The 21826-nt window shown below is 35.7% G+C and overlaps 2 protein-coding genes across 2 annotated transcripts in view; both read right to left on the reverse strand.

Annotated features, from left to right (window-relative positions):
* The window catches only part of LOC142344874 (uncharacterized), a 46018-nt gene extending 34691 nt beyond the window's left edge, over positions 1-11327 (reverse strand). Inside the window, exons 1-3 of the mRNA XM_075396911.1 lie at positions 10190-11327; positions 4984-5038; positions 2076-2434 (exon numbers count right to left, since the gene is read on the reverse strand). Of these exons, the coding sequence (XP_075253026.1) occupies positions 2076-2434; positions 4984-5038; positions 10190-10210 (435 nt within the window). The 5' untranslated portion in view covers positions 10211-11327. The remainder of the gene's footprint in view (positions 1-2075; positions 2435-4983; positions 5039-10189) is intronic.
* On the reverse strand, positions 11317-13909 carry LOC142344875 (uncharacterized). Its single transcript, XM_075396912.1, has 3 exons — positions 13868-13909; positions 12836-13793; positions 11317-11354 (listed from the first exon to the last, which is right to left on the reverse strand). Exons 1-2 carry the CDS (start codon positions 13896-13898, stop codon positions 12925-12927), a joined length of 900 nt encoding a protein of 299 aa, XP_075253027.1. The 5' UTR covers positions 13899-13909; the 3' UTR covers positions 11317-11354; positions 12836-12924.
* Between the last annotated feature and the right edge of the window lie 7917 nt (positions 13910-21826).

The following is a 21826-nucleotide window of genomic DNA, read 5'->3' on the forward strand; positions in this document are numbered from 1 at the left end:
GGGTTTAACCATTCAATTTTTTCATTGTTTCTCATATTTTATCGAAAAATGAATGGTGCTATTATAAATAGATTCAAAAATGAATTTTAGAAACATACCCGGCAGATTGCCGGAAAATAGCCGCCGTTGATTCCAATAAGCATGATTGGGATTGAAAGAATAGAAGATACTGAAAAAAAAAGATTTTTGTACAAAAACATTTTTAAGTCCGAATTATTTTGATGGCATTTCGTAGTTGAACATACTACTGTTTCTTAGAGAGAAGCTACAGGGGCTACTATCAATACCAAACATACCCGGCAGATTATCGGAAAATAGCCTCCGTTGATTTCAATAAGCATGATTGGGATTGAAAGAACAGACGATATTGAAAAAAAAAAATTTGTACAAAAACATTTTTTTAAGTCCGATTTATATTGATGGCATTTCGTAGTTGAACATACTTCTGTCTTTCAGTGAGAGACTACAGGGTCTAGTATCAATACCAATAAGCAGTATAGATAGTAACTAAAACTTATGAGAACAAATTTCAAGTACCGGGCATCTAAAAATGGGCTTTATGGGTTTATCCCGTTTCTATTTCTGACTTCAACTTTTTATACTGACTCTGTTCATTTTGAAGTGCTTTGCTGAGCAACTTATGTTCAAATTCAGTTTAAGCAGAATGAGAGAAGAGAGAAACTAGCCTAGAGAAGTCAAAAAGATTTCATGCAAAATGTCGAAAAAGCGGCAAAATGGTAAAGCGAACAAAGTTCGACGAAGTAAAAAAAAATAGGAGCACTATAATAGCCAGCTGAGAAGATGAGGGCGGCTATTATTAAGCATTAGAGATGGTAACTAAGACCTTTGGAACGACGTTCAAATAGCGGGCATCTAAAATTGGGCTTTATGGGTTTATCCCTTTTCTATTTCTGACTTTGATTTTTTTTATACTGACTCTCTTCATTTTGAATTGCTTTGCTGAGCAGCTGCTGTTTAAAAGGACATTGAGCAGAATGACAGAAGAGTGAAACTAGCCTAGAGAAGTCGATAGATTTCACGAAAAATGTCGAAAAAGCGGCAAAATGGGTAAAGCGAAAAAAAGTTCGACGAAGTAAAAAAAATAGGAGCGCTATAATAGCCGGCTGAGAAGATGAGGGCGGCTATTAATCAAATAAACTAAATTATAACACACTAAAATCATTGCCGATGAAAAGTTGATTGTTAGAGCTCTGCTGTTAACTAGTTGAGTTCAGCCGAACAAATTCGAATTACTGGTTACTTGAGAAAACTAATTTATCTTAAGAATTCAATTTTTCTTAACATTTTTTGGCAAAATTCCGCCTGTTTATCGAAGGTGGACTGCCTGCTGCAAGGCTATTTTGATGTTGCTGGTAGATGTTACACATCTACAAAAAGAAGTATAGAATTATCTATTATCAATCCCACAAAAATGCAACCTCGACTCATGAAAAGACCGTGCTCGACCTATTAAAAGACCATGCTCGACCTTAATTTGTTATGAAAAGACCTTATCTGGACAATGAAAAGACTACCTCGACTTTACATAGGAGCTGGACCGTGTATTTATAGTCAATATTGGACCCCCTACTAGAATTATAAAGTCTTTTCATAAGTCGAGGTCTAAACCTGGATTATAGTATTCTTGAAAACTGCTGAGCAATTTAATTTCTCAAGACAAAAAAAACGAGCAAATTCGACGGTCAGAAGAAAAATCGATGGAACGAAAATGTATGTATCTTAAGAAATGGCTAACAGGACTTCGTTTGAGAGCCAACAGGACTCCGTTTGAGAGCAAACGATATTGTAGTGCAACAGATGTGCCCTAGCTGTTTCACGGGCAAAAATTATTCGGGCAACAATTGATGGTGGACACGAACTGATGTTTATAGTTGACCGCAGTTTAAGGAGCATGCATTATCTGCGATTACATCATTATTAATTCATTCATTCAGTCTGAAATCACCAACAAAACACAACTCATAAAACAGAAGAGCATTAAAGACATTACGACCACTAGCCTTGCACTGAGAACCGAGAGACAAATTTTAAGAAAAATGAAATTTTATACTCACCAGTTTTGTGATGTGAACGGCGCAATATCCTCTATATGCAAAGTTTGACCCTCCGCTAGTAGTCTCAGTTGCAGTACTCTCCCCGTTGACACTATTGTTGTTATTGTTTACAAACTCCTCAAATAGGTATCCCTTCTCTTGGGCACAGGTGACGTGGAATGCTGACTTACAGCCCACTTTGGCACATGACATACAGGCACCCTGACCCGCAAGGTGATTCTGCTGTCGCTCTGTGCATATTGAACATGTCTGTTTGAATCGCTCTTTGGGCACGTTAGTTACAATTATGGGCTCTAGAGCAGCCATGTCACCGAAACTGACTTCTTGAATGTAAAGAGCACAGACAACGTGTGCCCATCCTAAAAATTGAAACATTATGGATCAAAACACGTTTGTAGGCAGTGATTAATTAATAACACATTAATAACATGAGTGAATTGTTTACGGATCCGTACATTACAAAAGAACTTTTACATTATTTTAGCATATTTGGACAACTTGAGGGGGGGGGGGGATTTTCCTACGGAATGTCTTGTTTTTTTTTTTTGAAATTCTGCAACGGCTTAGGACATTTTGCAATTTTGGTCAATTGCAAACTTGTCCTCGATTTTTGCAAAGCCCCGTTGAGGTAGGTCCCAGTCAGTTGTCAACAACACTGGTTCTTTCTTTCGTGAAAAAACATTTTTCGTTTTTGATCAAAAATTTCACCCATGTCACCCGTATTTGAGACAGCTGATTTGAACAAGATTTTTAAAACCAAATAGTGGCGCTTTTATTCTAAGCTGAGCATAAAAATCTACTATCAGCGTTTCAATGTGTTTTATTCAATTTAATTTGAAGGTTTCGCCCTGTTCGGAAGCAAAAACTGAATAACTTATCATCTACTCGACTGGAATGACACGTGATTTCTCTCCTCAGGGATTAATGGATAATGTGCAAATAGGTCAAATAGGACAAATCCAGCCCCCAACCAATTCCATTATATCACGGCCCACACCTCTTAACAACCAAATTTTTTTAACCGGATGTAGTAGGAGCAGCAGCAGCGTATACTAGTTTTCTATCTTTTAGTGGAACTATTATCAAACATTTCTCACAGCCTCTTCCCTTTCTTTGTTCTCAACAAGTTGTAACTATTGTAATCTACTCAAAGAACATTACAGCCCATTTTTGCCCCCATAAGCGCAAAAATTACGAATTAAAAATGGGAAAATATTCGACTGATTTATCCCAATTCCAGGTAGTCGAGGATTACACTCATATTTCCGGCAGCCAATACTAATAGACGGGGAAATATTCAAATTGGTTGGTGTCCCCATAACAGCTTTTAAGATTTAGGGAAAAAAATGAAAAATTGACTCAACGACCGAAAATTTTAGGCGCCCACGTGAATTCAAGTGACAAAGTGTGCTTTATACTTCACGCTATACAAAAACAACGTCTTGAGGGTATTTTTCATCCTCTTCTAAACTCAATACATGTTACTAAAATACCCTCTCTACTCCCACTCTAAATCTCACTCACTTTAAATTTCTTGCTCGTATTCTATCTCCCTGCGCGCGCAAAATCAAGGCAACAAAGGAGATGTAACTTCCCATTTCGGCTTCCTACTTTCATGTATTAAAAGAAGTGAGTTTCTTCATGTATTGTTGCAGCCGTAAAGACAAAATACGCTCGGTAAATATATTAAATTTTGCTCATTTCCCGTCTATCCAAAAACCGCCGCTTCGTATCTAGCCCAATTCCCATTCCTTCCATCCTTGCAAACGTAAGCAATCAATTGTGGGCTTGTAGCTGAGCTGAGAAATAAAGGAAAATTCCTCAATTTCCTTTTTACCAGTAGCTATTTATCAACTACAGCTTTGCCTTAACCATGGCTGGTAAAAAATAAAGGCGCTGAATTCGGTGGAAATGCACACAAATATAGTGAAAACGGAATCCTTCTGAAATTTTGATAAAACTATACGAAAATTTGATAAGGATTATTGAAAAGGTGATAAAACCGCCACAAACCGCGCCTATTGTAAAGTAATTTCCTTAGAGTCAAAAATAGAAAAGCTAAAAAGCTCTAGTGACTTGCATATAGTCAGTCTAGTTTCTTTTTCCGCTTTACCTTTATGGCGTCGATAGCTGCCTACACAAGTAGAGCCTACGCCTGTGTGATAAAAACAGAAACTGATACTTCTACTGAAGTTCCAGAGACTAATTGATAGTTATTATAGTGAACTGGTTCTACTTCTTTTCACCCCTATTCATTTAACCCCCTATCATTTAACCCCGATTTATTCACCCCTCTAAGTTTTAACCCCTCTATCATTCCACCCCGATTTTAATCTTTCTATAAAAATAATGATTATTAAATTAGCAATATAATCATTTGGCCATGCCTCGCGGGCTATGGCTATGCCTCAGCGGCCCGTGGGACTTGATATGAAACTATCGCAACCGAACGTGGGATTAATTTATTCACTTAATTATGACAAAACATGCCTTTAATATTGACTGCTAATTGGCGGGATGAAATGATAGAGGGCTGAAATGATAGAGGGGTTAAATGAATAGGGGTGAAAAAGCGGCACACCTGTGTCGTACAGGTGCGAATCAGATGGCGTTGCAAATATTTTTATAGCTGATTTTTTCAATTACACGGGTTGAATCCGTAAACATATCAAAATCATCAATACCTATATTTATAATCTCATTTTTAAAGGCAACATATCTGATCTTTGTGACTCTCTTTAATGTTCTGCTGGTTGTAATATTACATTCCACTAAGATTTTTCACGCTATATTTATTAACTCGTAATTTGTAACTTAGTATCGTTAAGGACATTTAAGAGGCGTGGGCGGGTTTTTTCTGGGTGGGGGTACACTGTTATCTATAACTAATACCAAATGAGATACTAGCCTCCGGTGTCTGTTGGTTTGAGCGCTCCTTCTCTTGATGGACACAGACAGCACTTCTGAAACGAACAATCAAATCTAAAGCCGATTTGTGTAAGATTTATAAAGATCTTTCTCAAATTTCATCCAACACTTAAGCTTACAGGTGCCATGTTAAATGGGAGTTCTTACAATAAAACTAGCCAAGGTTAACCACTACTTGAACGTTCGCTAAAACTCATTTTGTAGTTTGTTTCTTCGAGCTCAACAAAGTTTTGCCAGAAATTCGATATCCTACAATTTTGTTCGTGAAAATCAAATGGCTGACTCAAAAATATAACAGATCCTATATACTTCAATTGATGATTAGAGTAGCAATCAACATTTCTATGAAAAACGTGAAATTAATATCAAAAAGTACGAGTTATTCAATCTGTTTATTTTAACATTTTTATTGGTAGAAATCATTTTAAGGCAACTGAACTCAATGAGGACAAATTAGCTGGCTAAAAAAGACAACAAACATTCCCGACTGATCTCAGAGAATTGCTCGTAAACGACAATCAAGTGGGTGGGGATCAATTAAAAAGTGCTTCAACAGGGTGGGAGGGACTAAACTTTAAAAAGAAATCAACTTCGTCGCTTCTTCCGTTAGACGTTTAGGAGCAAACTTCGAACTGTCGCCAGCTAAGTTAACCTGCTTTAAAATGGGAATAAAAACAATTTGACAGTGAAAAAAATGCAAAAAGGTCAGACAAAACATCTGTAATACGGAAAATCGCGTAAGAACGACAAGACAAATATCATTGCTACACACTTCCTTTGAGAGAAAATAAAAAACAATTAACAACCTAAAGGTTATTACAAAATTACGAGAGCTGAAGCCACTAAGTTGGTATAAACAATCGACACAAAAATATGAAGCGAGCATGTAAAAGCAAAAACAAAATAAAGATTACGTTCGATTCACTTTATAAAAGTACCTGCTTTCAGTGCTGCTATTTTCTCTTTAAAATCACACAAACCTTATTTCACCACCATAGAAAATATACTGAGCGTCAAAAGTAAGTCAGCACCCTCTAAATTTACAAAGTAAAACAAACCGACTAATGTCGGAAGAATTGCACTTGAGCGACAGGCGGGTGGGAAAAGATTTCACTCCTCCGGGGTTCGGACCACTGACCTCCTCATCGATAACCAGATGCACTGGCCACTCGGATATCAGGCCCTCCATTTTATGCTGCAACCGATTTATATTAGCAAAAAGCTTTACTTCGGAGTGAGCGCATTAAAGCTCACTCAAAAATGAAGAACAAAAGCGTGAGAAGTCACTTGAGAAGTCAAAGAATGTTCTAGAAGAAAAGCACAAAAACGGTCAAGCAAAAAATTTGCATAAAATAGACCAACACGTTTACAATAATTGACACGAACTTCGTTCAAGAGCTATTAAACATAAACCAACTAATGTAGGAAGAATTGCTCTCGAACGACAGGCGGGTGAAAAACATTTGACCTCAGCGGGATTCGAAGCATTGCCCTCCATCTCCTCAACCATATGCACTGCCTACTGTCCTATTTGGCCCTCAATGGTGCTATGATGCAATCTATTTTATTTTAGCCACAAGCTTTACTTCGGGATGAGAGCAATAGAGATCACCCGGAAATGAAGAACAAACACGTGAAAGTCACTTGAGAAGTCAATGTTCTAAAAGAAAAGCCCAAATTTATCAAGCGAAAAATTTGCATAAGAAAGACCAACACGTTTACAATAATTGATATGAACTTCGTTCAAGAGCAATTAAAAATTTTACGTATCTCTCCAAGCAGTAAATTTACAGCCTAAAAAATGTCTCAAAAACAAGCTCAAATAATTGCAAAACAGTAAAATCGCCTGACATATGATAGGACGCTTCAATAATTTTCAAGCTTTACGCCTTCGCAAAAAATCTTTTCAACTTTCTACATTTAATCAATAAAGTTTACAAAAAAATTGGGGCAAAAAAATGAACGCAGACCTTTGAAAACTATACACTAAAAATTATTGGTTTAATGCAGTGACAAAAATGAATGAACAAAAATTGAACAAAGCTGCCACAAAAAAATGTTGCCTTTACCATTTTTTATATTAAGTGAAAAAAACAATTAGTTTGAGGAACTCAATTATATGTAAACATAGCCTGCAGATTGCAAGAATAGCTGCGAAAGAATACACTTGCGTACAGTACAATAGAGATACAAGCAGATACAGACATAAGTTGAAAAAGTTATCGACGCCGCTCAAAAAGCTATGCACAAAAAATTCAGCGATAAATTTGAAAAGCTTGTTAAAATTCATTAAGCAGAAGCCTTTTCATTGGGAAACTCAATCACACATATGAGTTCCTTTGAGCTGAAACTAATTCAAAATAAGCTTAAATTTTAAAGTGCAAAAGTCAATTTATTGAGTGAGGTAAGTCACTTATGATCAAAATCAAATCAAGCAAAAAACTTTTGCTAGAGAGAGTGAGAAATGACGTCACGCGCGCAAAAACCGTTAGCAAGAGGAAGAAAATTTGACTTCTTCAGCTTTGCTGTGTGAAACATAGCCGGCAGGTTGTCCGAAAATAGCCGCGATAGACGCTTGGGGCCTTCCATGAATTGAAATAACTAAAGAGATTAGATAGACAGATCGACCAGCAGTCTTTTAATAGACCACTAGCACTAGACTTTTTGGGTTAGCTTTGGACTGTCATTTTTATGAGACATATAAGCTCTAAGGATAAAACCCTAGTAGGGCTTTTCAAAATTAGGATATTTTCCGTTTGTGCCCCCTCAGCTTAGTGGGCGCATATTATTTGCACCCCTCGGATGCACGTGCAATAATTCTTACATAATGACTTACTATGTAATGGCACGTGCTCTGTAACTGGAGGGCGCATAACGTACTGGGGGCACAAACGGAGAAGATCCCAAAATTAATATTCGAAATCAAAAACTCAAGACTCTAATAATCAAGAATTAGGGCATATATGTTTGGCACTACTTAGATGCACACTATTGACCTTTAACAAGTAAATGTTCATAAAACTTAAAGTTCCATAAGTGAGTTCAAAAGTCATTTTTCCAAAAGTTCCATAAGAGTGAGGTAAGTCATTGAAAAAGTCAATTTCAAGAAGTCAGGGTAAGACGAAACAAAAATCTGTTAGACGAAGTAAAAAAAATTAGGAGCGCTATAATAGCCGCCTGGATTTGAGGACGCGGCTATTAACAAATGTAAAACAAAAAAGCCTCAGATGACGAAACAAAAAATCCTAGAGCACGAAAGTCCAAATCGCCAGATGGAAGAGGGTGGACGGTTGAGTGTTGGGTGGGGGTGAGTGCGTATGTGTCTAGGTGGAGGGGAGTGACAGGGGGTAACACTTCTAATATTAAGAACTGCCCCTCATATTAAATTGTCTTGTCTCCTCAAGACCGTTTCGGTGAATCGCATACCCAGAGACTAGTTGGGCTCTAAGAGAACTGCTCATCAATTTATTGTTCCTCGTTCTTTACCTGTTTTGAAGGACGAGAACTTTGAACATTCACAAAAAAAAGCAGTCAAGTGACAAAACGCATGAAAGCTCACAGGACCAATAAAATTGCTACAAACTTTGTTTGAGATCAATTAAAGTTTTTACAAAATTATTATTGTGTGAGTCATGGTATTTTGTGAGTAACCTACGTATCATCTGAATTTCATCAGTAGTCAAGACCATTAGCATAGTAGCTGATCAGTGTAAAAACTGTTCTTGAAATTTGCTACAAGTTGATGCAATTTTGCAGCAAAAATGAAAGTTAGCGGTGCTAACTTACTTTTGACGTTGAATAACAATGTTTAAGTTAGCGGTCGGCTATCATCTAAATCTCTGGCCAGCTTCTCGAAATAGTTACGCTAGCTGTCTTTGCACTAAATACCTGGTACGCCATTGCTGCGCATTATCCCAAATTCAGATGTATGCAAGACCAAGACAACCTCAGTATGGTATCATTAGAGTTAGAAACTATTTTAATAACTGACCAGAAATAGGTTCAATTTTTTGTTCGAGATTCTACAGATCCTCATATCACAGAGTGATCCATAACAACCAGCCTTGTACTTTTGGTCAATTTTGTACAGACAGAAATGCAGCAATTAGAGGATTGACAACTTGGGGGACTACTTTGGTCAAACTTTCACTGTGTTCCGAGTCTCCTCGTACGACCAAAAACAGTCTCTTACGATTTATTGACAATATTGCAATTAAAGTCCAATACGAACAATAAAATATTAAAACTAATAAAATAACCAAGCACAGGCAAAATTGCGATTTTTAAGCAGGAATACGACTTAGTAGATTATGAAGCAAAAAGAAAACAGAATTCCCTTCTAGTTCTGTTTCCAATGAGATTGCTGTAGCTTTCGAAAAACTTCAGTTGCCAGAAAACTCCTAGCATACATGAAGAGAACTGTATAAAAGTATTATAGATTTCATCTTGTAGATTTGAACAGACTTGACATGCAGCCCGCTTGACAGAGCTTTTCTGTACTAACAAAATTTGCAACAATTTTTCTCATATTTCAGTTGACCATTTTTGTATTTTCTAGCTAATATTTTCCCAAAAATCTCACTCGTTCCAACTTGCAAATGAAGCATTCAACATTACCAGCATTCATTTGTGATATCAAGCGCGCAAATCTTGAGTTTATATCTCAAACAAACTCACTCAAAACATTTATTAGATTTCCATAAGAAAATACGTTTTCAACCAACTTGTTTTGCAATTGGTAATGATGTCGAGAACCTTCGTAGCCCTACAAAGCTCGATGTAATGGTTGAGTGAAAAGTAAATAGTGACCAAAGCTGCCATCGCTCATTTTTGTTCACGTTAAAATATGTCGACCTTTTTTTAGAAAAAAAAACAATTATTGACGCGCGGGAATAGCTTGTTATCAGAATTAGAAAGTGACACAATTTGGCATACGTATTGGTCAGAGGAGAAAGTCTAAGGGATCTCTTCTGTTTTCGACCCCCAGCTTAGTGGGCATACAATTCTTGCGCTCCTCCCCACGCGGTGGCTTTTTTTACATGGCAACATGCTATATAATAACACACATTTGTAACTGTAGGGCAATGACGGCACTTAGGGTTCCGACACAGAATAGATTCAACCTAACTCATCTTTCAGAGTCAATAAAAATGGAAATTCGAAGAAAAACAAAACAAAACACTGACCTTGTAGATATCTTTCTTCATCTTTGTCCAATGTTTAAGCTGCTGCACACACAATGAGGCATTAATAAATGTAAACAATGTAAATGTAAATGGAAACTAAGAGTGGAACATGAATCAATTCTCAAGTGGCTATTAGTTCACGCTCGAATAACGTACGAGTAAAATTAGATCACGCTCTCCAACTGAATTTTCACGACTCGATCATATCTGCCAAATGTTCTGAAGCTGCTTGAAAACAGGAAACTTACGCGCATCCATTGTAGAGAATAGTAAATATAATTACTATAATCGAATAAAATAGAGGTGGAAATTAATTACTCGGGGAAAGTTTTGAAATAATTGAAGAATTAAAGCTTGAAAACATATATTTCAAATTTAATGGAAAAACACAAGCAGTACTAAGCTGGGATGGCAAAATGTTAATTTCTGTTCAAGGCAAAACTCACCACTATGCCATATATTGTTAACTTCAGTAGCACAGACCTTCAATTTAGGCTGTGAACGCGTAATATACGACAAGTCTTGACTACAGAATTTATACTAAACACAAACGTTGGTAGTCTTCAGTCTTGTGAATAGTGTGTGAAGAGTAAGTAAGGCTACACTTTCCCGAAAAGACGGAAATCGCTGACCATTAAATCAAGATATTTAAAGCATGAGAAAATGGGGTAAAAGGCAAAAACTCCAGGCCACAAAAGTGAGGTATTAGTCCAGAGAAATTTGGGAACGGGTAAAATTGTAACGGGAAATAAACTCTGTCGACAAAGACTACGAGAAAATTTGTATCCAGGTAGTTTTGTTGAGCAGAACGGTTTAAATTTGCTATAATGCAACACGCGCGTTACCAGAATTCTAAGTAGTGGTAAAGAATTAAACAAAGTTAAGCATTAATACAAATTTTGCAGATAAGTTTGAGAGGCAAACTGAATTACTTACTATTACTCCGTTTAAGAACCTTTCAGACCAGCACCGTGTATGCATAAACGTGTCTCGTAGTTTAATGCGAACAAAGTCCAACAGCAAAATTCAACAAAATTGAATTAAACGTCAGAGCTAAAACTCAAACGTGCGGCAACATCGCGACTGTTCTATTGTTAATTCGTTTTACTGTAGACTGAAGTTTGTGAGCTGAATCAAATGTAATTCGTAGCAACGTTGGTAACAGCTGAAAAAAAGAAAACCAGTGAATGAAATGAAAAGCACTCGCGATGGAAGAATATACTTAGTAAGGTCTCTCTTTTTTTACACAGTTCTCAATGCAATGCATAAAATAGAGCTTACAGCTAGCAGTTTAAAATTTTTATTTTCATCTTACATAGTAAGCTTTTTATATCAGCACACAACATACAATCCACGTGCGTAGCATTAAAGCAACGCGATTTTAGCAATGCGGTACACAATGTATAAAATTGTGAGGCAAAGAACAAATGGATGGCACACAAAATGAAATTGTAATTTGGCTGCAAATTTTCACCGTTTACTTACGTACTTCCTTTATATATCTGATGAATTTCAGCCACGCTTCAGGGATAAAAGCAACAACACGTATGAGGCAGGCAAAATTAGAACGCAGCAGCTAAGTAAAATACGCTGCATATACCTACACGAAAAATGCGCGCTTAAAATTCCGTCTTTTTTCCAACACTAACCTTACGCTACTCATTGTAGTAGTCTTGATTTTTCTGAGGATTAAAAATGAGGATACAATGTTTTGAAAATAGCCAGCTAGAATCATATACGTCCTTTTGTGCGCAAATTTATTTCACATTTATTAGAGTGAAAGTAGGTCTCTTCCTACTTCTCTAGTTTTAAATGTATTTCAAAATTTGATTGAATTCTACATATTAAGAACTTCTCCGGCACGAATTCATCAACTGTGGAATTTCGTTACAAATTAAAACTGCTTTGATAGGATCAACGCCCCCTTAAAAACATTTTTAGTCCACCTACCCCCCATTAACAAGGTGTTGCACTCTTTGTCTTGAAAGTAGGCGTAATACAAAATCCAGAACCACAAATACTTATGCACGAACACAAATATTTCTGTATTCCGGAAGCTTGCATCACACCACAATCATTTCTCTGGGTACAAAGACCAGTGATAGGGTGCACAAATCTGAACCAAATTACCTTTGCCAGCAGTTTTAGCAACATTTAATTCAAACCGAAATTCAAGATCATTTAACGATGGCATACCTAAAGCATCAAAAGAAATGATAACTAGAAAGGGGTGTATCCAGCACAACTGTTAATCAGGCAACAGCGACTAAATACGTGAAAAAACTTCCTCAAGGATTACGCACCCAAAAATTGAATCAGCACTAGCATGCAATTCACGAAACAAAAACTTTCGAGGAGTACAAAAGAGAAAAGACTCTTTAATTTGACTAAATGTATAATATATACAAGCAGTTGCAGTTTTTCTATCCCCCCCCCCAACTTAGTGGGTGCATATTATTTGCACCCCCAGACGCACGTGCCACTGTTTTACATAATGATTGACGTAATGGCACGTGCTCTGTTACTGGGGTGAGTACAACAAACTGGTGGGGGACAGAAGCGGAAAGGATCCCAGTTGCATATTTAGTCAAACGGCGTAAACACAAATAAATTCCCATATTGAACATTAAAAAAAGAAAACATTACTTGGCTCTGTCAATTTTATTCGAGTTCGAGTATTCTGGTCTGTAGGTTTGTTGCCTCTGTCGACCAGCTCCTCCGTGTTGTCCCTTACCCTAGGACAATTCGCGGAACATCCTGTGTTGCCAGTGTCTGTCAAGTCGTGTCTTGAAGATATCCAAGCTTTCACTTGACACGACGTGTTCTGGTAACTCGTTCCAATCTTTAGGTCCATCAACTGAGAAAAACTTTTTCCTCATCTCCAGTCGTGCTCTTCTGATGGAAAGTTGCTGCCCATATTTCCTCGAGTTTCGTTCGATAAACTGAATTAGATTTCCCGTAGCAGATTCGTCGTACATTCCATTGATGATTTTGAAGATTTCTATCATCCGGCCTCTTTGTCTTCTGTATTCTGTGGTTGGTAGCTTGAGTTCCCTGAGCCGCTCTTCATAACTTAAACCTCGCAGGGATCCAACTAGCCTTGTGGCTCTTCTTTGAACATTTTCTATACTGGTCTTATGCTTTTTAGGATTTGGATACCAGATTTGGTTCGCGTACTCTAGGTGGGGTCTGATTAATGCTTTGTACAGTTGTAGAAATACTTGTTTGCTGATGTTAATAAAACTTCTGCGGATTAGGGCAAGAATAGAGTTCGCTTTCTTCAACTTCATACAGATGTGCTCTTCGAAACTAAGTTTGCTGTCGGTCATTATTCCCAGGTCTTTCTCTTTGTACACACTCTTAAGATTTTGGTCTTTGTTAAGATTGTACGTTCTCTCTGATGTGGTCTTCTTCTTTGATGTCAATGTCATCTTTACACATTTCTCTGCGTTGAACTCAAGGAGGCTCGTCTTCGACCATGTTCGGAGTTCTTCTAGGTCTTTCTGGAGGACTAGTTGATCTTCTACTGTTGAGATCTCTCTGTAGAGCTTTGCGTCGTCTGCGAACAGTAGGAGTGGGGACTGAACCACGTCTGTCATTACAACTAAATACAAACTGGCCTTCGATCAGGCTCTTGAAGAGAACAAAACTTGCTGGAAATCATCTTTCGATAGAGACCTGAAATCATCTTTTGAGAGAGGGTCAACATCTAATTGAATGTTGTGCCGCCACGAATGACATTGAATGGAAAATTCTTGACGCCTGTCAGACAGTAGAAAAGCTAATGAATGCTTAGATTCCGACAAAACTTGAAACATTACAGTCAAGAAAATATCTTTTAAAGCTATCATTCGCCTTTGTTGCTTAACGCCTTAATGCTTAGCGGTCTCACAGATTTTGGAATATTGTTCCATTTTCTTGTGTGAAAATTTTTTGGAAAATAATTTGTCCACCGGTGATCTTGGAAAACGTTTTTGTTCGGTCGACCATGTATGTGATAAATTGCACTTGGAAGTTTCAAGTTAGTTTTGAATGCTATATTTTGATTTGTGATGTAGTCGTAAAAATACAAAACTGAGCGCAGGCCAATTCGTTGATGAATACTTTAAACATTTTTGTTGAGTCTCAGATCTGTGCTGTATTCGAACTTCTAATTTAGATCTTAAAAAACGTTGTCTCCAACACCTTGTTTAATTGCCGTTCAAGCAAAGAGATTGGTTTTCTTAACAATAATAACTAAAAGAGCCAAGTAATCTAATGTTAGTTAAAAAGCTAACTTAACGACGAAGTTTTAATTAAAATGCAACTTAAAGTTATTCTTTTTATAATTCAAACGTTTTCGCTATATCTAGTTTTATAGGATAAATGAAACTTGAAGTTATTCCGTTTAAAATTATTTTACTTTAAATTCAAATAATAACCAAAACAGTAAATAAAGAGGTTCTCGCAACACTTTTTATCGTCAAAAACGAAAACTTCTGATATTTCGTTGTCCAAATCATTTTTTTTATTCAATTGAATTTAGACTTTTGAAAAACTTCTATGTGATTTCTACCGCTTGGGAACATTTCAATGTTTTGATTCGCTAAAATGTGGTTTTCGAATCGAGCAACATGAAAACCTTTGACTAGTATCTCAATATCAACTTGTGGCTTAGGTACTCAGAGTGGGTGTTCAGCAATGTCTTCTTTTGTGCTATACGTAACGTTATATGTCTGCAGCTTCGAGGGTCATCAGTTCTTGTGGCGCATTGAACTGATTTATTATACTACAATCAAACGCGCGTGATGTGCCACAACATTCGCTTACATGGTGATCTACCGGTGAGTTCATTTTTTTCATGCTGTGCCATCCTCGTTGTTATATGTCTGCATATTTGACCGCCATATGTGTACTTGAATCCAATATTTGATTTCGTATTTCACCTGCAATTTTAGTTGCTGGTCAAAACTACATTTTAACGGTAAACAGGTTTTTGTTTTCAGTGTTGTGTAAATCACTGTAAAGTAAGTTATCTTTTGCAGCTTTTCGTTAAGTCTAATGCATAATTGGCTTCTATACTGTATAAAAAGTGTTGGTATTGGTGAAAATTTTTTGGAAAATAATTTGTCCACCGGTGATCTTGGAAAACGTTTTTGTTCGGTCGACCATGTATGTGATAAATTGCACTTGGAAGTTTCAAGTTAGTTTTGAATGCTATATTTTGATTTGTGATGTAGTCGTAAAAATACAAAACTGAGCGCAGGCCAATTCGTTGATGAATACTTTAAACATTTTTGTTGAGTCTCAGATCTGTACTGTATTCGAACTTCTAATTTAGATCTTAAAAAACGTTGTTGCCAACACCTTGTTTAATTGCCGTTCAAGCAAAGAGATTGGTTTTTCTTAACAAAAATCACTAAAAGAGCCAAGTAATCTAATGTTAGTTAAAAAGCTAACTTAACGACGAAGTTTTAATTAAAATGCAACTTAAAGTTATTCTTTTTATAATTCAAACGTTTTCGCTATATCTAGTTTTATAGGATAAATGAAACTTGAAGTTATTCCGTTTAAAATTATTTTACTTTAAATTCAAATAATAACCAAAACAGTAAATAAAGAGGTTCTCGCAACACTTTTTATCGTCAAAAACGAAAACTTCTGATATTTCGTTGTCCAAATCATTTTTTTTATTCAATTGAATTTAGACTTTTGAAAAACTTCTATGTGATTTCTACCGCTTGGGAACATTTCAATGTTTTGATTCGCTAAAATGTGGTTTTCGAATCGAGCAACATGAAAACCTTTGACTAGTATCTCAATATCAACTTGTGGCTTAGGTACCCAGAGTGGGTGTTCAGCAATGTCTTCTTTTGTGCTATATGTAACGTTATATGTCTGCAGCTTCGAGGGTCATGAGTGCTTGTGGCGCATTGAACTGATTTATTATACGACAATCAAACGCGCGTGATGTGCCACGACATTCGCTTACATGGTGATCTACCGGTGAGTTCATTTTTTTCATGCTGTGCCATCCTCGTTGTTATATGTCTGCATGTTTGACCGCCATATGTGTACTTGAAATCAAATCCAATATTTGATTTCGTATTTCACGTGCAATTTTAGTTGCTGGTCAAAACTACATTTTAACGGTAAACAGGTTTTTGTTTTCAGTGTTGTGTAAATCACTGTAAAGTAAGTTATCTTTTGCAGCTTTTCATTAAGTCTAATGCATAATTGGCTTCTATACTGTATAAAAAGTGTTGGTATGTCTTTCTGCTTTAATCCATCGTTTGGCTTGCCTTCCACTGCTTTTTGGGAGAGTTGGCCCATGTTTTTCCATTTGTCTGATTACAATGCTTGACGACACATTTTCCGGTTATTGATTTTTTTGCCATATAATTTCAATTGTTTTCTGGTCTTCGTCAAAGAATTACCAGTTGCCTGTAGATTAAGTAACCCTATAGGTAGTAACCTCTACAATATTTACTTTATGCTGGAGGGGAGCGTAATCGGAGGTTTATAATTGTTCTAGAATCTGTTGGCTTATGACACAATTTAGAAGAGATTTTGTTTTGTTCATCAACGTAGACTGCCGTATCCAGGAAAGCTAGTTCATGTTTTTTAACCATTTTTTTCCATTTTGAATTCCAAAATTTTCTGCTAATTGTTTCATAGTTGAAGCCAATTATTGGAGTTGTTTTTTTACTGTGCAAGTTATGTGATCTACATGTCTTTCAAATAGCTTTCGTTTTCTATTTTGGTTATCAATCGGTGAGTTTGCACATTCAAAGCATTTTCAAACAACATCTCCTATTTTTGCCTATTGCTCCTTTTTTATCATTTGAAATTAAACAAAGCAGTAAAATACAAGGTTATTGGAATATTGTTTATCGGTAAAAACAAAAATTTCAGAAACTTCTTTTTCCAATTCGTTTTTATTGTTGTATCAAAAACCAACGACTTCAGATTTTTGGAACTTCTTATTGATTTTTAACCATTTTGGTGAAGTTTTGGATCATTTCAAGGTTTTGATTCCCTAAAACTTAATTTTCGAACTGAGCAACATGACAACATGAAGAGTATTTCAATGTTAATACGAATTTCAATGTCAACAAGTAATCAATATACGATAGCAGGTATATTCTAATAGATTATACGTTGTACACAATTTATTTTGATAGATTATATGATTTAAATTTCAACAGCCATTCTATGTGAATTGTTTGACTGGAGAGTAAGACTGAAATTTATTATCAGTTATTATACCAAGGAGTCTGCATCTGATTTCTTTGATAACAACTTGATTTTCAAACCTTTGGCTGTGAATCTACAGGCTTAGATGTGAAACAGTCTGTTTTCTCTGCGTTCATTTTTCATTCACGATTTTAAAAATGTTAACTAAATTTGTGAAGACTTTCAAAAAAATCGTGTTTAGCTAAGTGGTTAACTTCATCTGACAAAAATAGTCTGAGACTTAATCTGAGTCATCTGCGCATGGTACAAAATTTTTTTATGCTTTCTTGTTTTTGAAGTCGATGACGTGTAATTTAAAATAATAATGACCAAGCATAGTTCCCTTGGGCACGCTTTGTTTCTATTGAAATAAATTTGTGTAACCATCATTGACGTGTACTTGTTGACAACTATTGGTTATCTAATATTCTACTCAATTTATTGCTGGAAAATTAAGTCCCTCTTCCTTCAGTTTTTGCAAGAGTTTTGAATTGGAATTTGGATCAAATGTTTATGATTCGTCCAATAGAGCCACACGTAATGTCTTTTTAATATATATTCTATTTAGAATAGACTCGGTCAATAAAAGTATGGCATCGCTCAATGATTTTTTTCCAAATCCGAACCCTTCATTACTCATTATGTTATGCTTCAGAAGATAATCTAATTTTCTTTTATGAATATTGTTCTAAAATTTTCGGAAAATGCGTAAGTGACTGATATGTGTATGTAGTTAATAACATTAAGCGGGTCACTTTTTTAAAAGACAGGTGTAACATTGGCAACTTTCAACTGGTTGGGAAAAATTTGCTGCCGTAGTTTTTTGTTGAATATGTAACTCAAACGCGGAATGTGGAGCAACTACGTATATTGCATAATTAATTCCTTATTGTTTCTCTCTGAGGGAACAGTGTGTGGTCCAAAAAGCTTGGATTCAAATCCCGTATTGCAGAAAGCATGCAGTCAGCTTTTGTGTTTTGAAAAGCAAATTGTTTCCGACCAGTTGCGTTCATTGCAAGGAGGTTTTTGCTCCGGTATTGTTGCACGCAATAAAAAAGTAAAGTTTAGAAATTCTGCGAGTTTCTAATTGTCTATAATCTTTCAGCCAAAGGAGTTCTTCAAAGTTGTAATTTAATTTTAGATGTTAAGGAGCCTTTCATGTTGTTGTTAAATTTCTATTTGTCGTTTATGAATTGGAGTTTTTTGAAAACATTTTTAGTTTCATGACATTAGTTTTCATTTACAATTCTTGATAACGTTTCTTTCGATTTAAAAAACTAGCCCAGTTGTTGTCAGTACCCCGTCTATTGAAAACATCAAGATTTCCTCTGAAGTTTTTTGAAAGCCAGGAACCTCTCAAAATTAAATCATTCGCCTTCCAAACTTTTCAACGGTTTCTTGCTTTCTAATGAATTTTATTTCTCTGAGTGCAAGCTAGTCTAGTTAGAATTATGATGCTGATAAGTATTTAAAATTTATCTACAGCAGAGAGACAGGAACAAAAAATAGGTCATTGTTGCGAAGCTTAAATTTGATTGAGTTTCCTTGCACAATAATTTTTTAAAGCTGATTTCTTTGTGGTCTCTGCTTTGATTTTTGATAGAAGATCTAACCTGAGATCCCAGGTGATTATTTTAAGTAAAGGATTGAAAATACAGATGTTTACTGCCGTTTTTTCACGTTATCATATTTTCTAACTGAATTTTTGACATGCTCTTCAACTTTGTTTTGCCGTTCGGTGAAGCTACATTCAGACCATATCAAACAAAAAATGTGTCAAGCCATTTTTTCATAATTGTTTAGACAGTCTATGTTATAGCTGCCTATTAAACATAATGAATTGAATTCTATAATAGAGCTGTCTAAATTGCAGGCCAAAGTTTTCATTAAAAAACCTGTTTAATAGTTGTTTTTGAGGCAAATATGAACCGTTTATTAACATGTCTCTATGAATGTTTTTGCAAGTTTTCTGATACACTCTACCCAAACTGACACAAAACGTTTGACATAAAGTTAAGTATGTCGTCTTTCTTTCTCTAGGTGCAAGACTTTTGGAACAAAACTTGCAACGCCGCCTTCATTTTTTTGTTGTAGTTGTCAATCGTTTCTAAACAACAAATGTGATCCATTTAACGTGTTCTATACTGAAGAATCAACTTTTTCAGTCAATCATGTTTGGTTTATTGCAACTATTGTCTTTTTGGCAGAATCAGTGACCAAATTTTTTTATTTGATTGCTTTTTTTCTTTTGTACTCTGCGCATTTCGTTGCAAAAATTTCAATTTTAGATTCGCATCACCGCCTAAATATTATAATAAATATGTTTAAGTCAGTGTCGAAATTGAATGACAGGCAATGGTACTCGTATATTGATCCTGCCTTGAGGAGGTTAAGCTTGTTTAGGTTGCTAGAAAAAACGATAGAAACGGTAATGATGCATATAAGCATGATTCAAAGAGTAAACAAGACAACCTAGGCGACACTTTGACCATAAAAGTGGTTATTGTTCAAAAATAGTCAAAAGTTTTTCCAAAGTACAGTTTTGTTCAGTTTCGTCACAATATCATTTTGATCCTTACGGAAAGATCCAAGAGGATTAACTCTGCATAAAGTTAGGATTTCTGGACTAAACTTGTGGGAAACAGTATATATCAGTTTTTCATAGTTAATTGATACCTCTTTTATGTTAAACTCTGCTGACATGCAATTATTTATTCCAATTAAAATCTATGCTTTCTTCACTTGTTGTTGCTTCGTGTTTTTGGCCCTCTCCAGTAGTGATTTGAGAAAGTGGCCACCAAATCCTCTCGCAATGACATCGGGCTCAGTTTGCTTACTTATCAATCGGCTCGTTAATGAATCTCCAATCAATAAGGCGTCGACTTTTCCTTCTGTCGGAAGATCAAGGCGATGAGGCTTCGCGGGTTCGTTATTTACAATATAAAATTTTGCGGTGAATGCATTTGGCCGTTTTGCAGTTATTACCCTTGTTTGCATCTAGTTTCTTCGAGTCGTCATTCTTTTTTAATTCTTTATCATGTTTGTTCCTTTTGAAATTTTTGTTTTGATTGGATTTTTAAACTGTTCAAAAACTGACTTCGATTGTAGCGAAATTCTAATTTATTTACATTAGCGCAGCTTGAAAAGAGTTGAAAAATTATTGATCAAAGATATGACTTTTCTTCAGGAGCAGATTTATAGAGTTCGTATTTTATGTCGTCTTTCAGACAAAAAAAATCTCTGAGGTAAATTTGAGCAAAAATGGCTTATTGCAGCATCAGAGGCCAACCGATTGATGTCAAGAGGAGTTTACATCTGTCTGATTGGCTCACTGTTGAAGGACTAAATATGAGACAACGCTCATGAGGTGAGTTTGCGGGCAAATTGTGCTGTATGTGTTGAATTGCACGACAGAAGGCTCATCGTCCGAGCGCAATCCTTATAGTTAAAAGGTAGCATCAATAATCAAGGAGTGTTATGATTATCTTCCTAATTGACTCTACTATTTTTCAATTCAAAAAAATTTCGCAACAATAAAAATAAAATCATACAATTTAATGAAGTTGTTAATAAAAACGAGAACAAATGAACATGCCGACTCTCAAGGGTGGCTTTTAGGTCAATCTCTAGTCTAGTGCAACCTAGAAGTTAATCTTGGCTAGCTAAATGTGAATTACACAGTTAACGCTGACGACACTTATAATCTTGTGTTTGTCTCACTAACAAAACTCCTTGGAGCCATTAGTTTTCAGTTTACTGTAGGAGTATAGATGTGTTATGTTAAGTTCAATGCGATATTAAGCTTCCAATGGAAAGAAAATCTTTGAAAAACGTCAACTTATTAGAGTCAAGATAATTAACAAAATTTTTGCAAGAAATTAAGGCTTTAGTGCTTTATTTTGTAGAAAATTCTGTTCAAAGTGTACTTTATTTAAATATAAGTACATTTTTTTATTTTAGAGAAAAATCAAACAAAAGTTGCCTAAAAATATTTTTTTTATATTCCTGCGTGACAGTAAGCTAAATCCCCATCCGATAGCCCATTTAAAATGAAATTCATTTGTTTTTCTCATAATAGAGCGAATACGGGACACTTGAACCCCTGAACAACAGAAAACTTCTGTTTTTAGAAAAAAGTAAATTCTTTTTTGTTCAATTATCTGTTGATATAGGTGTAAAGCGCTAATTAATGACTCCAAGGAAGTCCTGAGTTTTGGTACTGAGGTAAAGACAATAAACAACAGTGCCATCAGCTTAAAAGAGGTAATTCACTTTTCGCTGATGGAAAAAAAATGTGTTCGTTTGTAGAAAATAGGTCTAAAAGTCAACTAAACAACAGATGAGAAGAATGGAAGAGTGAAGTAAAACGTAATTTTTTTCCTCAGATTTTTTTCTCTTGTCGAGAAAAAGTATTTTTCTGAG

This window comes from Convolutriloba macropyga, chromosome 8, assembly GCF_964194025.1.
Source record: "Convolutriloba macropyga chromosome 8, txConMacr16.3, whole genome shotgun sequence".
Lineage (NCBI taxonomy): Eukaryota > Metazoa > Xenacoelomorpha > Acoela > Convolutidae > Convolutriloba > Convolutriloba macropyga.